The sequence below is a fragment of the Pseudorca crassidens genome, chromosome 15 (genome assembly GCF_039906515.1).
Source record: "Pseudorca crassidens isolate mPseCra1 chromosome 15, mPseCra1.hap1, whole genome shotgun sequence".
Classification (NCBI taxonomy): domain Eukaryota; kingdom Metazoa; phylum Chordata; class Mammalia; order Artiodactyla; family Delphinidae; genus Pseudorca; species Pseudorca crassidens.
Genome location: NC_090310.1, coordinates 62371308 through 62388168, shown reverse-complemented (window position 1 = coordinate 62388168; position 16861 = coordinate 62371308). Strand labels below are relative to the sequence as shown.

Below are 16861 nucleotides of genomic sequence, written 5' to 3'. Positions count from 1 at the left end.
CAGATGAATGGATAAAGAAATTGTGGTTCATATATACAATGAAATACTACTCAGCCATAAAGAAGGAATGAAATAATGCCATTTGCATCAACATGGGTGGACCTAGAGATTATTATACTAAGTGAAGTAAGTAAGACAGTGAAAGACAAAAATCATATTGATTTTGGAGGCTTGCAGCAGTGAGTAGTATCTGGAAGCGAGACCTTAGTTTCCTGATCAGAAGTCCTAATCACTAGACCACAGGGGCCAGCAGCTAGGGCCTAAATCCCCAGTCCTCGCCTACCTTGACAAGAAAAAATTCTGATGAGGAGGCAGAAGGTAAAGAGAAAAGTAAAATGTTTATTGGAAAAGCAGAGTAGATGCGGAAATATGCACGGGTGAACTTTTTTATTATGGCCTGGCATCCCCTGAATTTTCACCTGCAAGGAGGCTTTCTGTGCATGTGTAGTGTCTCCCTTGCCCCAAGGAGGGGAAATATGTGTTCTCTTGATCCTTTACTCAAGCAGGGTTTAGCCCCTCTTTGTTCCTGCCATGACAGCTATCTTAAGGTGTCCATAGGAGATGAAACCTGGCTATTTACCCTGTTTCTGTTGTTACTTCCATTTCGGAGAGCAAACAGGAGGCTGATTGTAAATGCCTAACCTGGAGCCCACCTATCTCTTGTCTCAGGCAATGCAAACAGGAGGCTAGTTTTAAGTGTCCAGCCTGAAGCACACACTTTTCCTACCCCATGAAATGTAAACAGGAGGCCAGTTGTACATGCTTAACCTGGAACCCTTCTATCTCCTGCCTCAATATGATGTCACTTATATATGGAACCTAAAATATGATACAAATGAACTTATTTACAAAACAGAAACAGACACACAGAAAACAAACATACATAACTGAATCACTTTGCTGTACAACAGAAAATAACACCACATTGTGAATCAACTAGTTCAATTTTTAAAATGTCTTATAGTGTTCAGGGTACAGGTCTTTCACCTCTTTGGTTAAATTCATTCCTAAGTATTTTATTCTCTTTGTTATAATTGTATATGAGATAGTCGCTCGTGGCTCTGCCCAACAATAAACTAATTTCTATACTAAGTAGTTCTGCACACATTTATCATAAGGTAAAATGGTAGATCAAGGGGGAAACAAGTAATCAAATTATAATGTAGGGCTTCCCTGGTGGTGCAGTGGTTGAGAATCTGCCTGCTAATGCAGGGGACACGGGTTTGAGCCCTGGTCTGGGAGGATCCCACATGCCGCGGAGCAACCGGGCCCGTGAGCCACAACTACTGAGCCTGCGCGTCTGGAGCCTGTGCTCCGCAACAAGAGAGGCCGCGACAGTGAGAGGCCCGCGCACCGCGACGAAGAGTGGCCCCCACTTGCCACAACTAGAGAAAGCCCTAGCACAGAAACGAAGACCCAACACAGCAAAAATAAATAAATTAATTAATAAACTCCTACCCCTAACATCTTCTTTAAAAAAAAAATTATAATGTAAAAAAACATGTAAAATGTATATAATGGCTTTATATAGCAGATAAGTTTTCTTGAAGTGTATTCCTACCGCACACTGGCTTCTCCAAAAGTTATGCATATTCACCCTGATACTATTGCTATATATGTTACATAAATGTTATACTAAATGTAAATGCTCAATCAGGATCATTTTTCTCTGAGAGAACCTAGGCAAAAGGCCATGGGTGTAAACTATGAAATAAATCACTAACAGCAGACTTGTGGCTGACCAAATCTACACATTTCAAAAATCATCAGAATTGTTCAATGACCAGCGTCTGGCAAATAACCTCTGAACCCTTAAAATATCCCACCTGAGAAACTGTCTTTGCATTCCTGACTTGGACCATGCCAGATATTTTGTCCTAACCATGTGATATACAGTGAATACCTGGTTTATATGATTTTAGGCTAAGCTGTATCAGTTTGAACTCTAGAAGCAGGATTTGAAGATGGGTAGTTAATTTCATGCATGTGAGTGCTCCATGCCTACATGATTGATCCTCAATAGAAACCCTAGACACCAAGGGTCCAGTAAGCTTCCTTGGCTGGCAGCACTGTGCATATGTTATCACACATCATGGCTGGGAGAATTAAGCTGGGTCCATGTGACCCAACTAGGAATCTTATACTTGGTTTCTTCTAGACTCCTTCTATGTCTTTTTCCTTTGCTGATTTCAGTCTGTATCCTTTAAAGGTAATAAATTGTACACACGAGCTTATCTAGGTCTGGTGAATCATCAGACCTGAGAGGTGATGGGGACACTCCAAAATAGCTAGACATATGTAACAATGGAATAGAATTGAGAGTCTAGAAATGAATCTTAATACTTAACGTCAACTGATTTTCTATAAGAGTTTCAAGACAATTCAATGAAGAATCATCTTTTTAATGAACAGAGTTGAGAAAACTGGAGAACCACACACAAAAGAACAAATTAAGACTCCTGTGTTATATCATACACAAATTAAATTAAAATGGATCAAAGAGCTAAATGTAAGAGTTAGAATTAAAACTCTCAGAAGAAAACACAAGAGTAAATCTTCATGATCTTGAATTAAGCAATGATTTTTTAGATATGATACCAAAAGCAAAAGCGACAACAAAAGGAAGTTCATAGAAATTTAAAACTTACACATTAAAAGATATCATCAATAAAATGAAAAAGAGGGCTTCCCTGGTGGCGCAGTGGTTGAGAGTCCGCCTGCCGATGCAGGGGACGTGGGTTCGTGCCCCGGTCCAGGAAGATCCCACCTGCTGCGGAGCGGCTGGGCCCGTAAGCCATGGCCGCTGAACCTGCACATCTGGAGCCTGTGCTCCGCGACGGGAGAGGCCACAACAGTGAGAGGCCCGTGTACTGCAAAAAAAAAAGAAAGAAAGAAAAAATCCTAAAGCAAAAAAAAATTAAAATAGATTTACCATATGACCCAGCAACCCCACTACTGGGCATATACCCAGAGAGAACCATAATTCAAACATACACATTCACCCCAGTGTTCATTGCAGCACTATTTACAACAGCCAAGTCATGGAAGCAACCTAAATGCCCACGGACAGACAAATGGGTAAAGAAGACGTGGTACAGATACCACTATATTCAATAGAATATTACTCAGCCATAAAAGGGAACAAAACTGGGTCATTTATAGAGATGTGGATGGACCTAGTGACTGTCATATAGAGTGAAGTAAGTCAGAAAGAGGAAAATAAATATCATAAATTAACTTATATATGTGGAGTCTAAAAAAATGGTACAGATGAACCTGTTTACTAAGCAGAAATAGAGACACAGACATAGAGAACAAACATATGGACACCAAGGTGGGAAAGGTGGGGGTGGGATGAATTGGGAGATTGAGATTGACATATATACGCTAATATGTATAAAATAGATAACTAATGAGAACTTGCTGTATAACACAGGGAACTCCACTTCGCTATACAGTAGAAACAAACACATTTTAAAACAACAATACCCCAATAAAAGAAAAAGAACAATTTTGAATCCTCAGAAGACCCCTGAAAAGTAGATACTGTTCCAACTTTAGAGATGAGAAAACTGTGGCTCATATAGGTGTGTAACTCACCCAAAATTAAGTCACTTCTAAGTGGTAGACTTGAAAGTCAAAGTCACATCTGTTTAATTTCATCTGTGCTCTTCCTCCCCGTGCTTTCCCTTTTCTTCTGTTCTCTGTCTTGTCCTTTATAACCATGAGGTCCTGAACAAGTGTCTTCTGTTCTGAGCTTTTGATTAAAAATTAGCAGTTCACATAGGTATAATAAACATTTATTAAAAAATAATTTTAAAAAAGAAAGCAAAAGCTATCATGCTGCATGATGGTGAAACCTATAATCATGGAAACGGAATATACAGGAATTTTTTTAAAAAACATAATGATCAGAGTATTGGAAAAACAATCATCAGTCCGAACCTGAATTTTTTGGATTTTGAGGGTGTGTTTTTTCTTACACAATTTTAAATTGAGATATAAAATATTTCATCATAAATTTATATAACAAGATGATGTGATTACTGGTATATTATAAAAATTGACACGTAAAAAATTACAATTTAAATTTTCAATTCAATCTGAATGCATAGAATTTGTTATTGACAGTAATCCATTTAATAAATATGCAAGGAATCATTTCCTTAACAATTAGCAATATTACATCATTTTTTCTCTTTAAACTTTTATTCCAGCTGTTCGTTTTTATTCCAACATACCCATAAAATTAGACCTTAATGTAATATATTTTAGTCTTTGAAACTCTACTGTTGATAATTCTATCATATTTCTCTGCAAAAATGTGGATATATATTGTAATTTTTATTGTGAAATCTGTGTAAATATAAGGCTCTAAATATTTAACAGCATATTCAAGACTGAGTCATTATTGCAATATTTGGAACAAAATTGATTAAAACCACATAAATGTATTATAAAATGTAAAAAATATTTATTTATGAAGAATAACATTTTTTGTACTACAAATGCATCCTCTTAGTAAATACATATTGCTTTCTCTCAATTAGCTTATGTGTAGTAGATGAATATTATTTTTTACTGATGAGATGAGAGTCAGTACCAAATTTCTTCCCAGTTTTTATTTTTTTAAATGTAATCACTGAGACATCTTATTCACACGAAAAGGTAAATGTGAAAGTTTAAAGATTAGGTGGTAGATAGATAAATGATAGATACATGGGGAGAGAGAGAGAGTACACAGTTCTTTTAAGTCCTTGCAATTTATATGCCCCAAATCCCATAGTAAGCTATCACTAAATTTTATTTACAAAGATCTATCACCCACCAGGTGATTTGCCCTGCTGTCATTGCTATGGTAAATGAAAAATGCAAAGTCACTTGAATTTCTAAAGGATTTGTTATCCAAAGTCTATGATTACTTACTTTCTGAATACCAGCACCAATCTTTCAATTATCAACTGGTTTGACACGTGGACCTTTTTCCACTCTGAGCAATCCATGATTGGCAGAAAAAGAAGAGGTGAGAGGTAAGTTTTCTTTCAAAGTTAAAGAACAAAAATTTACAAAGTGGAGACAGAAGAGCCTGTTAAGTGATATGGAAGCAACCTAAATGTCCATCAACAGATGAATGGATAAAGATGTGGTACATGGGCTTCCCTGGTGGCGCAGTGGTTGAGAGTCTGCCTGCCGATGCAAGGGACACAGATTCGTGTGGGGTCTGGGAAGATCCCACATGCCACAGAGTGGCTGGGCCCATGAGCCATGGCTGCTGAGCCTGCACGTATGGAGCCTGTGCTCTGCAATGGGAGAGGCCACAACAGTGAGAGGCCTGCGTACGGCAAAAAAAAAAAAAAAAAAAAAAAAAAAAAAGATGTGGTACATATATACAATGGAATATTACTCAGCCATAAAAAAGAACAAAATGGGGTCATCTCTAGAGATGTGGATGGATGTAGAGACTATCATACAGAGTAATGTAAGTCAGAAGGAGAAAAACAAATATCATATATTAATGCTTACATATGGAATCTAGACAAATGGTACAGATGAATTAATTTGCAAAGCAATAACAGAGACACAGACATAGAAAACAAACATATGAACACCAACAGGGAAAAGGGGATGGTTGGGATGAATTGGGAGATTGGGATTGACATACATACGCTACTATATATAAACAGATAACTAAAGAGAACCTGCTATATAGCACAAGGGACTAGTCTCGATGCTCTGTGGTGACCTAAATGGGAAGGAAATCCAAAAAAGGGGGGATATATGTATACATAAAGCTGATTCACTTCGGTGTACAGCAGAACCTAACACAACACTATGCTATAGTAAACACTTTACTATAGTAAAGAAACTATAACCGAATTAAAAAAAAAAGAATGCTCTGAGTATCACAAGATATTAAAAAATTAAGGGTCAAAAAATATTTCCCTTAAATTATCATCATGCATATCTTGGGAAAAAATGTTGCAACCAGTATTCCAGTTTGAAGATTACCACTTTATTTATTTATTTATTTATTTATTTTTGTGGTAGGTGGGCCTCTCACTGTAGTGGCCTCTCCTGTTGTGGAACACAGGCTCCGGACGCGCAGGCTCAGTGGCCATGGCCCACGGGTCCAGCCACTCCGCGACATGTGGGATCTTCCCAGACCGGGGCATGAACCTGTGTCCCCTGCATCGGGCAGACAGACTCTCAACCACTGCACCACCAGGGAAGCCCGAAGATTACTACTTTATATTTTCAGATCTTCTCATATTGATTGAGATGATTTCATGAACAAGTGCAAAAATTTTTATTGAGCATCCACCATGTGCAAGGCACTGGTCTAGCAGCTTGGGATGCAGCCATGAACAGGACCACAGTGTAAGGACCCTATGTACATTATAGTAGTGATGACAGGCTATATGTAAGTAAATGATAAAATAATTTAGAAGGAGAGCAAAGAAATCTACAAAATAATTTCAAAGAATTTAAATGATAGGAAGAAAATAATGCAGAGTAGTGTGAGGAGTGGTCTTGTGGCCAAGGATTATTTCTGAGGAGGTGACATTTAAGGCAAAGGTATACAAGAAGAGTACTCTAGGCTGAGGCAGACTGGTGGCCTAGGGATGTCTTTATGGTGAAAGAATGCCTCTGTGAAGAGGTGTCAGCCATACAAAGAAATGGAGAAGAGCAATTTAGGCCAAGGTACACTAGAAAGAAGGTGATCACCTTGTCCAGGTTTGCTGAAGACTTTCTTTGTTTTGGCACTCTAATTCCCATGTTCTGGGAAGACCCTCAGTCCCAAGCAAAGTAGGATAGTTTGTCAGCCAACAAGAGGCCCAAGATCTATTGGAATATGATGCCTACTTAAAGGTCAGTGGCCTGATGGCCAATATCAAATCTACAGCTGGGGTCACTGGCAGCTTGACCCTAAGAAAATAAAAAGAATTAGAGAATAAACCTTCTTGATTCTGAGACATTTAGGCATCTGGGACTGTGGCTCTCAGTAGCACACCAGCCTTAGTTCAGCACATTAACAATTAGTCAACCTTAGAGTGAGTAACTACTTCTCTGTGATATCAGAGAGTAAAGTCGCTGATCCACCAGTTGCTGTGCAAACAGCACTCACACGCACAGAGGCAGACAAAGCATAGACCCCCTACACACAACTAGTATTTGTGGACAAAATGAACATCTGGAGAGGCACACAATGAGACCACCACAGTTGGAAGTTTTGAGTAGACTTTTGAGTGGAAAGAGCATTGGAAAGATAAGTAGAATTTGTGATGTAGCTCTTAATTTAATATGATGTACTCTTAAGGCAAGTCCCATGTGCACCTCTATCTAGTTAAATCAGTGTTTGTGGTGAATGAGGTAGTTTCTAACTAAAACTGGGTTTGTTTCCGGTTGAAGTATTAAACAAAATTTGACCTCATGATACAAACAGAGATTTAAAGTCAGCACTTACAATAAATGTTGGTGAGGACAGAGGGACAGGAAAGGGAGGACTTGTCTGGAACTTTTTATGTGCCTTCATAGGTTCTTCCATATATGATGGTAAGTGTTTCAGGTATTACTAAAATCAAAATTTCAGTCTCAACTATACAGGCAACTCCAAACTGTGGTATTTATTTATGTGTTTGTTTGTTTGTTTATTATGGAAAAATACACACACAAATATCACCTGATGCCAAATATTAGCACATGTATATTAGTATATCAGAGGAAAACAAAGAAAAAATTTAAGCCCAAAATAAAGAATCCCTATATCTTCTATACACTTCTCTTTATACATTTCTAATTGTGAGGTAACTCTCTCAGTTCTTGCCTTGGCAGTAGCATTATGTCCACCTCTATGTCATCCAATTCTCAATTGAACTGTCCCCGGTGAAATAACATCTGTAGAATTGGCTCCCTGGATATTAGTCCCAATGCTTATATAGATCTGCTGTCTCAGGCTCATGAGAAAATGTTGTACCCTCAACGCTCTGAGGAATAGTTGTCAAAGTCTGGGTAGAATCTCTCTCGGAAGCAGTCGTCCCAGTTACTGTGGTTTCTTGAGTCTTAGTTGTTTTAATTGTTACCTCATCATCAAACCCAGATACGGGAGAAAAAGGAAAGCCATCGTGAGTACCAAATCCAAAAGTTACATCTTCACCGAATGTGGGATGTATTGGCCATGGAGTGTAAGGATCGTCACTGCTTAGGGGAATGCAGCATGACAGCTTGTTCATACAAAGAAGTTTGTACCTTTCGAGATGTAAACATCGTTTTCTGCAGTGTCCTACACCATTCTTCCAGCATCTTTCAACAAACCAGCCAGCTGCAGGGTTAAACAAGCAGTCAATTTTTAAATTCTAGCCACAAGACAACAAACATTAATTCCAAAGTTTGACAACTACTACTATTGCCATCTAAAGTAATATGATAACATATACCACAAGCCATTTGGAGAGGCAAAGAAGAAAACTAAAACTGTATATTAAAAACTGTGACATGTGCTATCAAGGAAATTGCTGGTGGTGGGGAGAGGAGAGAGAGAAGGAGAGGGGAGGGGGCAGGAGAAAGACCAGAGAAGAAGGAAAGAGGAGGAGGAGGAAGAAAATGAGACAGAGAGGATAGACATATGCAAAGCTAATAGTTAAGCCATGGCAAGGCAAGAAGGATGAAAGGAGGCTACAGGATACACAGGAGGCAAAGATTATTTCAGGAAAGGACCATCAAATGCTCAGTCCCAATGTGGAGAAACAGCATCATGTCTTTAAGGTATTAAGAGAAGGCTGAAGAGTCTGAAGTATAATGTGCAAAGAACAAAGGAGCACGAGATAAAATGAGCTTGAAGTAACCATGCCATTGCCTAATCAATTTGGCCATTATTAAGCATTTTTATTTATTCCAAACCATTATGTGAGTTAATTTACTTCAGTTAGCTGGGATTTCACATGGAAATTAGTTAAGGGAAAAGGAAGAATAGAATCTGGGAGACACGTTAGAAGCTTTGGCCAAGTAAAACATGAAGATGGCTGGAACCAGGGCTGTGAGAGTTGTAACGAAGAGAACAGATTAAAGACATCGATTGTTTGGATATAAGTCAGTGGAGGATGGAGAAATCCAAGTACATTAGTACATTTCTGAGCTGATACAGGGGAGATTCGTGATACTTGCTATTCATAGAATAGTAAACAGAGGAAAGAACACGATTTGGAGGGAAGAGAAAAAGGTGGTTACAAGTACTTGTTTTGGGGTATATAGCACAATATACCTCAGATGTCCAGAGGGCAGTAGGATATAGCTGTAGCAACTCGGTAGACAAGTTTGGACTGTAGATGTAAATTGTGGAATCATTGCCATGGATAGTATTTAAAACTACAGTTATAGATAAAGTACATATAGTGTTGGAATAATGTGAGATAAAAGGGGGCCATAGTTAAATTCTGGGGAGTGTCAATATTGAGAGCTCAGATAGGAGGAGAAGGCTCAGAAGGAACAGCCAGATACTTAGAGCAAAACAGGAGACTGAGACACTAGAGAATTAGATTAGTTTTCCCAAAAGCAGACCTTGGGATAAATTTTGACTACTGTATAATAAATGAGTTGAGGGCATTCAGCACTCCCCACATCGCCAAATCAGTTTGGAAATGGGGAAGTTATGGAAATAAGACAGCCAAAGAGAGGAGAGTTATACAGTTAGTTACCACTGTGATTGACTAGAGCATGACCCCATGGGGAAATCCAGCAACTAGTGTATGGCTAGGATAAAGGTCCAAGTTATCCTTCTTGAGGGTCAGAGGAGCTGGAATATTTCTCCACCATCCAGTAGTTGATAGATGATACCAGAGTGAGCTGACAATTCCCTGTCATTTCCAGACTGCCGCGTTCAGGACTGATTTGCAAGCAATCGACCATGCTTTGAGGATACTGCCAGGTGCGGGTCAGGCTGGTGTGCATGAAAATGGCATATGCCAAAGGGATACAAAGAAAGTTGTATCAGGTATGACTAGATTACGCAAGTGAGGAAAACGTTTCCTAAAGGAACACGTGGACACTTGTAGGCAAATACTGCTGTGAGGTTGAGCGAGATAACGCAGGAGCTGGAGCCTCCACTGCATTTAACATGATGAGTGTCACTGGTAATCTTCAGAGTGGTAAGAAGAGGAGAAACAGAAGTGAAGTGGTTGACATGTGAATGAGAAGTGGAAATAGCACCTGGAGACAAAACTCTTAGGAAGTTTAGCTGTGAGGAAGAGCAGAGAAATAGAGAAGTGCTCGGAGGACAATATGGAGTCAAGGGAAGGTTTTTCAGGTTTGTTTTGAAGGCTCCGAAATAAGAGAGCATGTTTGCAAATATTAAGAAGGAACAAGTAGAAAGGGAGAGATTAACGTAGAAGAGGGAAATGAGGCAAAAGAAGGGCATAGTCCTTGATTAGGTGACAAGGATTAAGAACACATACAGCATCTGACTGTATGTGATATGGAGAAGCACACTTCCTCAGCTATGTCAAGAGGGAAAGAGAAGATGGGTGAAAAGCCATACTGGTATGAGTGTTGGCAGCGGTAAAAAGTGCCATTTGAATTTTTGAAATCTTGAGATGTGGGGTAAAGTCCTAAGCTGGGAGGGAACATCACAGACAGGAGTGGAGCAGGAGAGTTGAAAAGAAAGAAAGGTCAGTGCAAAAAGGTGGCCTAGGAAAGAGGAAAGATGAGCTCACACAAGAAATACAGTAGGATTACGAAGCAGCGTGTTAATTCATTGGAGGAGGGAGGATAGGCATCTACCGTGAAACTAGTCTGTTCCATTGTATGATCATTTATCAAGCAACTATATGACCATCTTTCTCAGCAAACCACCCGAGAAGTACCAAGGTTGGTGTATTCTAGGAAACAGCTAGTGCAAAGGCTCTATGTTGGAGGAAGCCAAGGATGTATGAAGAAGGTCAAGTAATTCTCAAAACAACCCTTTTTGCATTTAACTTGATAAAGTATGAAAAGTACCTTCCGTGGGTTGAGATAGAGAGAGAGCACAACGAAAACTTGGCTCCTATTTCCTCCCCTGGGGATGTTGGCTTTATCCTAACTTCTCCAATGATTCATTGTTCTCTTATTATTTTACTGGCTCCAATTCTATTGCCCTTGGTAGAATTTTCTGTAAGTTTTGAGGGTAGCCGTACCACATCTTTCATCCTGGACAAAGTCTAACATTGCTTCCTCATTCCTAACTTCTACAAAGATTACCTCTCTATGTATTTTTTTTTTCCTCCAGGGTACCCATCCTCGAAATCTGAGTCCTGTCAGCATTTCTCTTCCATTCCCAAACACGTTAAATCATCTTGTTCTGTCAATTCTTCTTTAAACTTGCCTCTCACTTGCATTGCTCACTACTCCTTTTCAACTATTCCCGCCAGAGTTAAAATTTCGGGTACAGCCCATCACTCAACAGAGGTTTGAGCCCCTAACTATGGTACAGACTCTGTTCTAGGTGCTCGGGGTACATTTGTGAACTAAGCAGACAAAATCGCATAGAGCTTATTACTTTCTAGCAGGGGAAAACAGACAGTAAAGAAAACCAGTGAATTATCCTGTATGTGAGAGGATGATAAGTAGTTTTCAGAAATAAGAGAGAATAGATTTAAGTGGAATCTCTTTGGTGTGTCATGGGGACAGATGACTGTTTCTTAAACAGCAGTTAGCAGAGGTCTTGAGAGAAGGTGACAATTAAACGATGACTTGAAGGTGGTGAAGGAATTAGTCACACCAGTATGTAGGGCAAGTGCATTCTAAGCAGAGGAAAAAACAGAACTCTGTGGGTTGAGCAAGCCTGGCATGTTTGAGGAAGGGCACTGTGGAAAGCCACACTTTGCCAGTGTGGCTCTGGCAAAGTGAGCAAGGACTAGAGGACTAGAGTAGTGGGAGACGAGGTGAGAGAGGTCATAGGCACCAGATCATGGAGGGCCTGGTGGGTCACTGTAAGGACCCTGGTTATTGTTCTGAGTGAAGAGGGGGCCACTGCCAAGATTTGAGCAAAAGAGGTACATGGTCTGACTTCCAGTGTGAGCAGATCACACTCTTGACAGAAGACAGCAGGAGGCAAGAGTAGAAGGACAGAGACCTGTGCGGAAGCTATAAGAAGCAGTAACAGGTGAGAGATGATAGTGACTTGAATCAGAGCGGTAGCAGTGGATGGAGGCGGTGAGATCAGTTGGTTCTAGACATAATTTGCAGGTAGATGTAAGAGATTTCCTGGTAGATATGGATATCACAGCATAGAATATCAAAGATAGTTCCAAGAATATGGCTTAAGCAATACAAGGATGGTGACTGGGAATAATCTATAACTTAATGTATTTTTTGTTTTTAGAATGACAGCCATCACTTATTTCAAAGCTCCTCAGTCTGGAATTATTATGTCATTAGGACTTGTGACCTCCATCACCAATATTTCAAAATCATAAATCTAAAAAATATGAATTACAGTGGTATTAATTCAGGCACATAAGCCATCTAGCCAAAATATTATCCCTTGTGTGAATTCTCTCTGAAAAAAAAAAAAGAAAAAGAAAGAAAACAGATGTGGAATCAGATAGCATCAACTTAAATACAGCTGTTAACAGCACTCCACTGATGGACAGTTTGGCTTGGTAAAATGTTTCTTTACAAAACCCTCAGGTGCCATCTCAATTTAAAACAGAAAAATACACTCAAAACATTAAATAGTTAAGTTGCAAAATAGAACCTATAAGCAAAAATTTATAAATCAGCAGGAAACAAATCTACTGCCCTCACAATAAAAGAGGAAAATAAGCAGAACCACACACTTTATAGAAAAATCAAAACACATGATAAATATATATTTGAAGTTTGACTTCTCCATAGTCAAAGAAATAGAAAATATTATAAACTTAGGTATGTTCCTTCATTTTAAACATTTGCAATATTCAGAATTTGACAATGCACTAAGCAGACAGGAATAAGGTGCATGTCTAGGAATTTTATGTTGAATGGTTTATGTCTATGAATGGTTGTATAGAATATACTTGTATATGAAACATAAATACACTTCTTAGCAAAAATGATAAGCACATAAATGTCCAAATATGAAATTGTATAAAAAAGGTACAGAGGGACTTCCCTAGTGGTGCAGTGGTTAAGAATCCGCCTGTCAGTGCAGGGGACACGGTTTTGAGCCCTGGTCTGGAAAGATCCCACATGCCACGGAGCAACTAAGCCTGTGTGCCACACCACCAAGCCTGTACTCTAGAGCCCGCGAGCCAGAACTACTGAGCCTGCACACCACAACTACTGAAGCTCACACGCCCAGAGCCCATGCTCCACAACAAGAGAAGCCACCACAATGAGAAGCCCGCGCGCTGCAACGAAGAGTAGCCCCCCGCTCGGCGCAACTAGAGAAACCCCGCGTGCAGCAATGAAGATTCAACGTAGCCACTAAATTAATTAAAATTAATTGATTTTTAAAAAGGTACAGAGCACCCATTGCATGAAATTCTATGCAATAATTAAAAGTTCAGTTTTTGGAGAATATTTAATATGTGGGAGAATACTCATCATGTTTTAGAAAATTTTAAAGGAGGATATACATTTTTTCCCCACATGTTATCCAGGAATCTCAGGGAGAGCAAAAGAGCAAAACCGTATTGTTACTTCTTTATTATTTCAAAACTTTCCAAAATTTCGGTGAATAGTTCATAATCAGAATTGAGTGTAGGTGATAATTCTTTACGTCACTTACATGTGTCCATGTGAATCAAGATATAGATACATAGGCACATGTATGTCCATCTCACGGTAGTGATTACCTTTCTAAGCAAGATACAACGTCTCCAAGTTTGGAGCCCATTTTCTTAGTACATAAAGAACTCTTAAAAATCAATAAGAAAGAGTTCAGAAATACAATGGAATAGATGTTCAAACTCATTTATAATTGAAGCGTGATGAATTCAAACAAAGATGAGGCAACATTTTCACACATTGAAATGTAATACACGAAAGAATGTGATAAAAAAATGGAGTGATCAATGTGTGGGAAGCTGACACTATCACACACAAGTGATAAGAGTGCGCATACTGTAGTCCATTCGGTCAGTTGTTTGCCAATCTTGCGTGTGTGTGTGTGTGTGTGTGTGTGTGTGTGTGTGTGTGCATAAGGGGAAAGATATACATTTGTTTACTAATTTTCCTAGCTGAATTTTTTCTGATAATTAAAAGTTTCCTGCTTAGCAGACCAATTAAAATAAGAAAGGAAATTCACAACCTCACCCCCATATATTCTACGTATACATTAAAAATAATGAAGTAGGTTCAGGCACTGATAAGAAGTCTCCGAGATATTGTGCTACTACATTTAGAAGAATCTGTATGATTAATTTACATTGGTTTTTTTTTTTAACATCTTTATTGGAGTATAATTGCTTTACAATGGTGTGTTAGTTTCTGCTTTATAACAAAGTGAATCAGTTATACATATATATATGTTCCCATATCTCTTTACATTGGGTTTTTAAAATTCTAAGGTATATAGATATTTGAATCTACTCGGATATACAACTAATTGGTAAGATTACTTCATTGAATGATTCAGAGATTCTGAAAGAGAAGACTGAAGTACTGTTATTCCAGGGTAGGAGAGTCCTTTTCCTTAAACTCATATAAACCTATTGATTGCTTGATAATTTTTAATCAATTGCAAGTATTACTTTCCAATAAAAGTAGGTAAGTTTCCAAAGTAACATTATTAAAAAGAGGGAATAAGCTCATTCATTATTGATCTATTAGCAGAAGGTCCCTATTGGTCACTTACCTTTTTACTCTGTCTTAACTTATCCCCACTTCTAACTTAAATTTGTGTTATCTTTCTGATGACAGCTCTGCAGATCCTACAAAAAGTGTGATGAACTTGTTCACCATACCTCAGAACATAAACAAACGAACACCTCCTTTGAAAGCACTTTCACGACAAAAGAGAATTCAAGATGGTAGTGAGAGTTGGACTAATGAGACACAACAATAAAACAGGTGCAACAATGAAATTGTTAAAATAGAAGCAAAGTCAGGCTGAGTTAACAGTGGTTAGTTATAGAGAGAGACAGAGAGAGTTGCTCAGAAGACTGAGGAAATTCTTCCTTTGGAGAAATGTTTCAGAAGACACCCCAGTTTCATAGGTGCCTCTAACAGAGTCTTAGAGAGCAGGAACATGGAGCTGCCAGCATGCCATCATAAGAGCATTTGTGCTGCTCTTTATTGGCCCAAGGCTCTTCCTGTGGACCTCTTTCCCCCTCAAGACACCTGGGAGCCCAGGGTCAACAATTCATCCTAGTTCCATCATCTCTCCATTGTAGGGTTCCATTACCTTTCGTCACCAGATTTAGTAACCCACATATCATGAAGGTCAGCATCAGGAGATTCATGGCTTCTGGGAGAGAGGGAGCCCTGTGTCCTGAGGAATGAAGAACACTTTGCACAGTTAGGACTCTGAGTGGTCACCTTTACTGGCCTATCATGGGTGATGAACCAGAGAGGAGGAGAACGCTATGCCACCCAGAACACCAGATGATTAACTTGCACCATTGAGTGTGCATGACAAAATAATGCTCTGTTCTAGAAACTGTTATAGGAAACTGAGGCCTTATGAAATGAAGTATAATCCTAAGGATGTGTAGGGTCTGATGGAAAGAAACAACTCCCCAATAAAGTCCTCCTTAACCTTGCATGGAGCCAGTTACGTCTCCTCTGTCTGTATGCAACACTGTGTATATAGCCATGATAGCAGAATGCTATATCATGATCCAATTTGTTTCGGACCAGTAAGCTTATGATACCCCGTAGATTATCCCCTTCTCCATCTGAGTGATGCCCCAATCCATTGTGTATTAATTTTTTTATAAGTTGTGAAGTTTGCTTTGAATGGATTTTTTTTTTTTTTTTTTTTTTTTTGCTATGGATATCCAATTTTTGCAGTAACCATTTGTTGGAAGTACTATCCTTCCTCCATTGAATTGCTTTGGCAGGTTTGTCAAAAATTAGTTGGCCATACTTGGTGCTCTATTCTATTGCATGGATGTACTCTGCCAGTACAACACATTCTTGATTACTGTAGCTGTATAACCTGTCTTGAGATAGTGTAGGGATACCTCCTGCTTTATTCTGCTTTCTGAAAATTGTTGTAACTCCCCCAGTTCCTCTGCCTTTCAATAAAAATTTTAGAATAGTTTTGAGTATATCTATAAAAGATCTTGTTGGGAATATGAAAGCAATTGAGTTACAGCTGTGTTGTAGTTTGAAGAAAAATGACTTCTTTACTATGTTGAGTCTTCCTATCCATGGACATGTGTGCCCCTGTCACTTCATTTAAGTATTTTTTCTTTTTTTAACATCTTTAATGGAGTATAATTGCTTTACAATGTTGTGTTAGTTTCTGCTGTATAACAAAGTGAGTGAGCTATACATATACATATATCCCCATATCCCTTCCCTCTCACGGGCCCCTCCCACTCTCCTTATCCCACCCTTTTAGGTGGTCCCAAAGCACCGAGCTCATCTCCCTGTGCTATGTAGCTGCTTTCCACTAGCTATCTATTTTACATTTGGTAGTGTATATATGTCCGTGCCACTCTCTCACTTCATCTCAGCTTTCCCTTCCCCCTCCCTGGGTCCTCAAGTCCATTCTCTACATCTGAATCTTTATTCCTATCCTGCCCCTGGGTTCATCAGAACTTTTTTTTTTTTTTAGATTCCATATATATGTGTTAGCCTACAGTATTTATTTTTTCTGTTTCTGATTTACTTCACTCTGTATGACAGAGTCTATGTCCATCCACCTCCCTACAAATAACTCAATTTCATTTTTTTATGG

The 16861-nt window shown here is 38.9% G+C and overlaps 1 protein-coding gene across 1 annotated transcript; it reads right to left on the bottom strand.

The window, feature by feature from the left end:
• Nucleotides 1-7919: 7919 nt before the first annotated feature.
• DEFB125 (defensin beta 125) lies at nt 7920-15416 on the bottom strand. Its single transcript, XM_067705175.1, has 2 exons — nt 15359-15416; nt 7920-8320 (listed from the first exon to the last, which is right to left on the bottom strand). Exons 1-2 carry the CDS (start codon nt 15414-15416, stop codon nt 7920-7922), a joined length of 459 nt encoding a protein of 152 aa, XP_067561276.1.
• Nucleotides 15417-16861: the final 1445 nt, after the last annotated feature.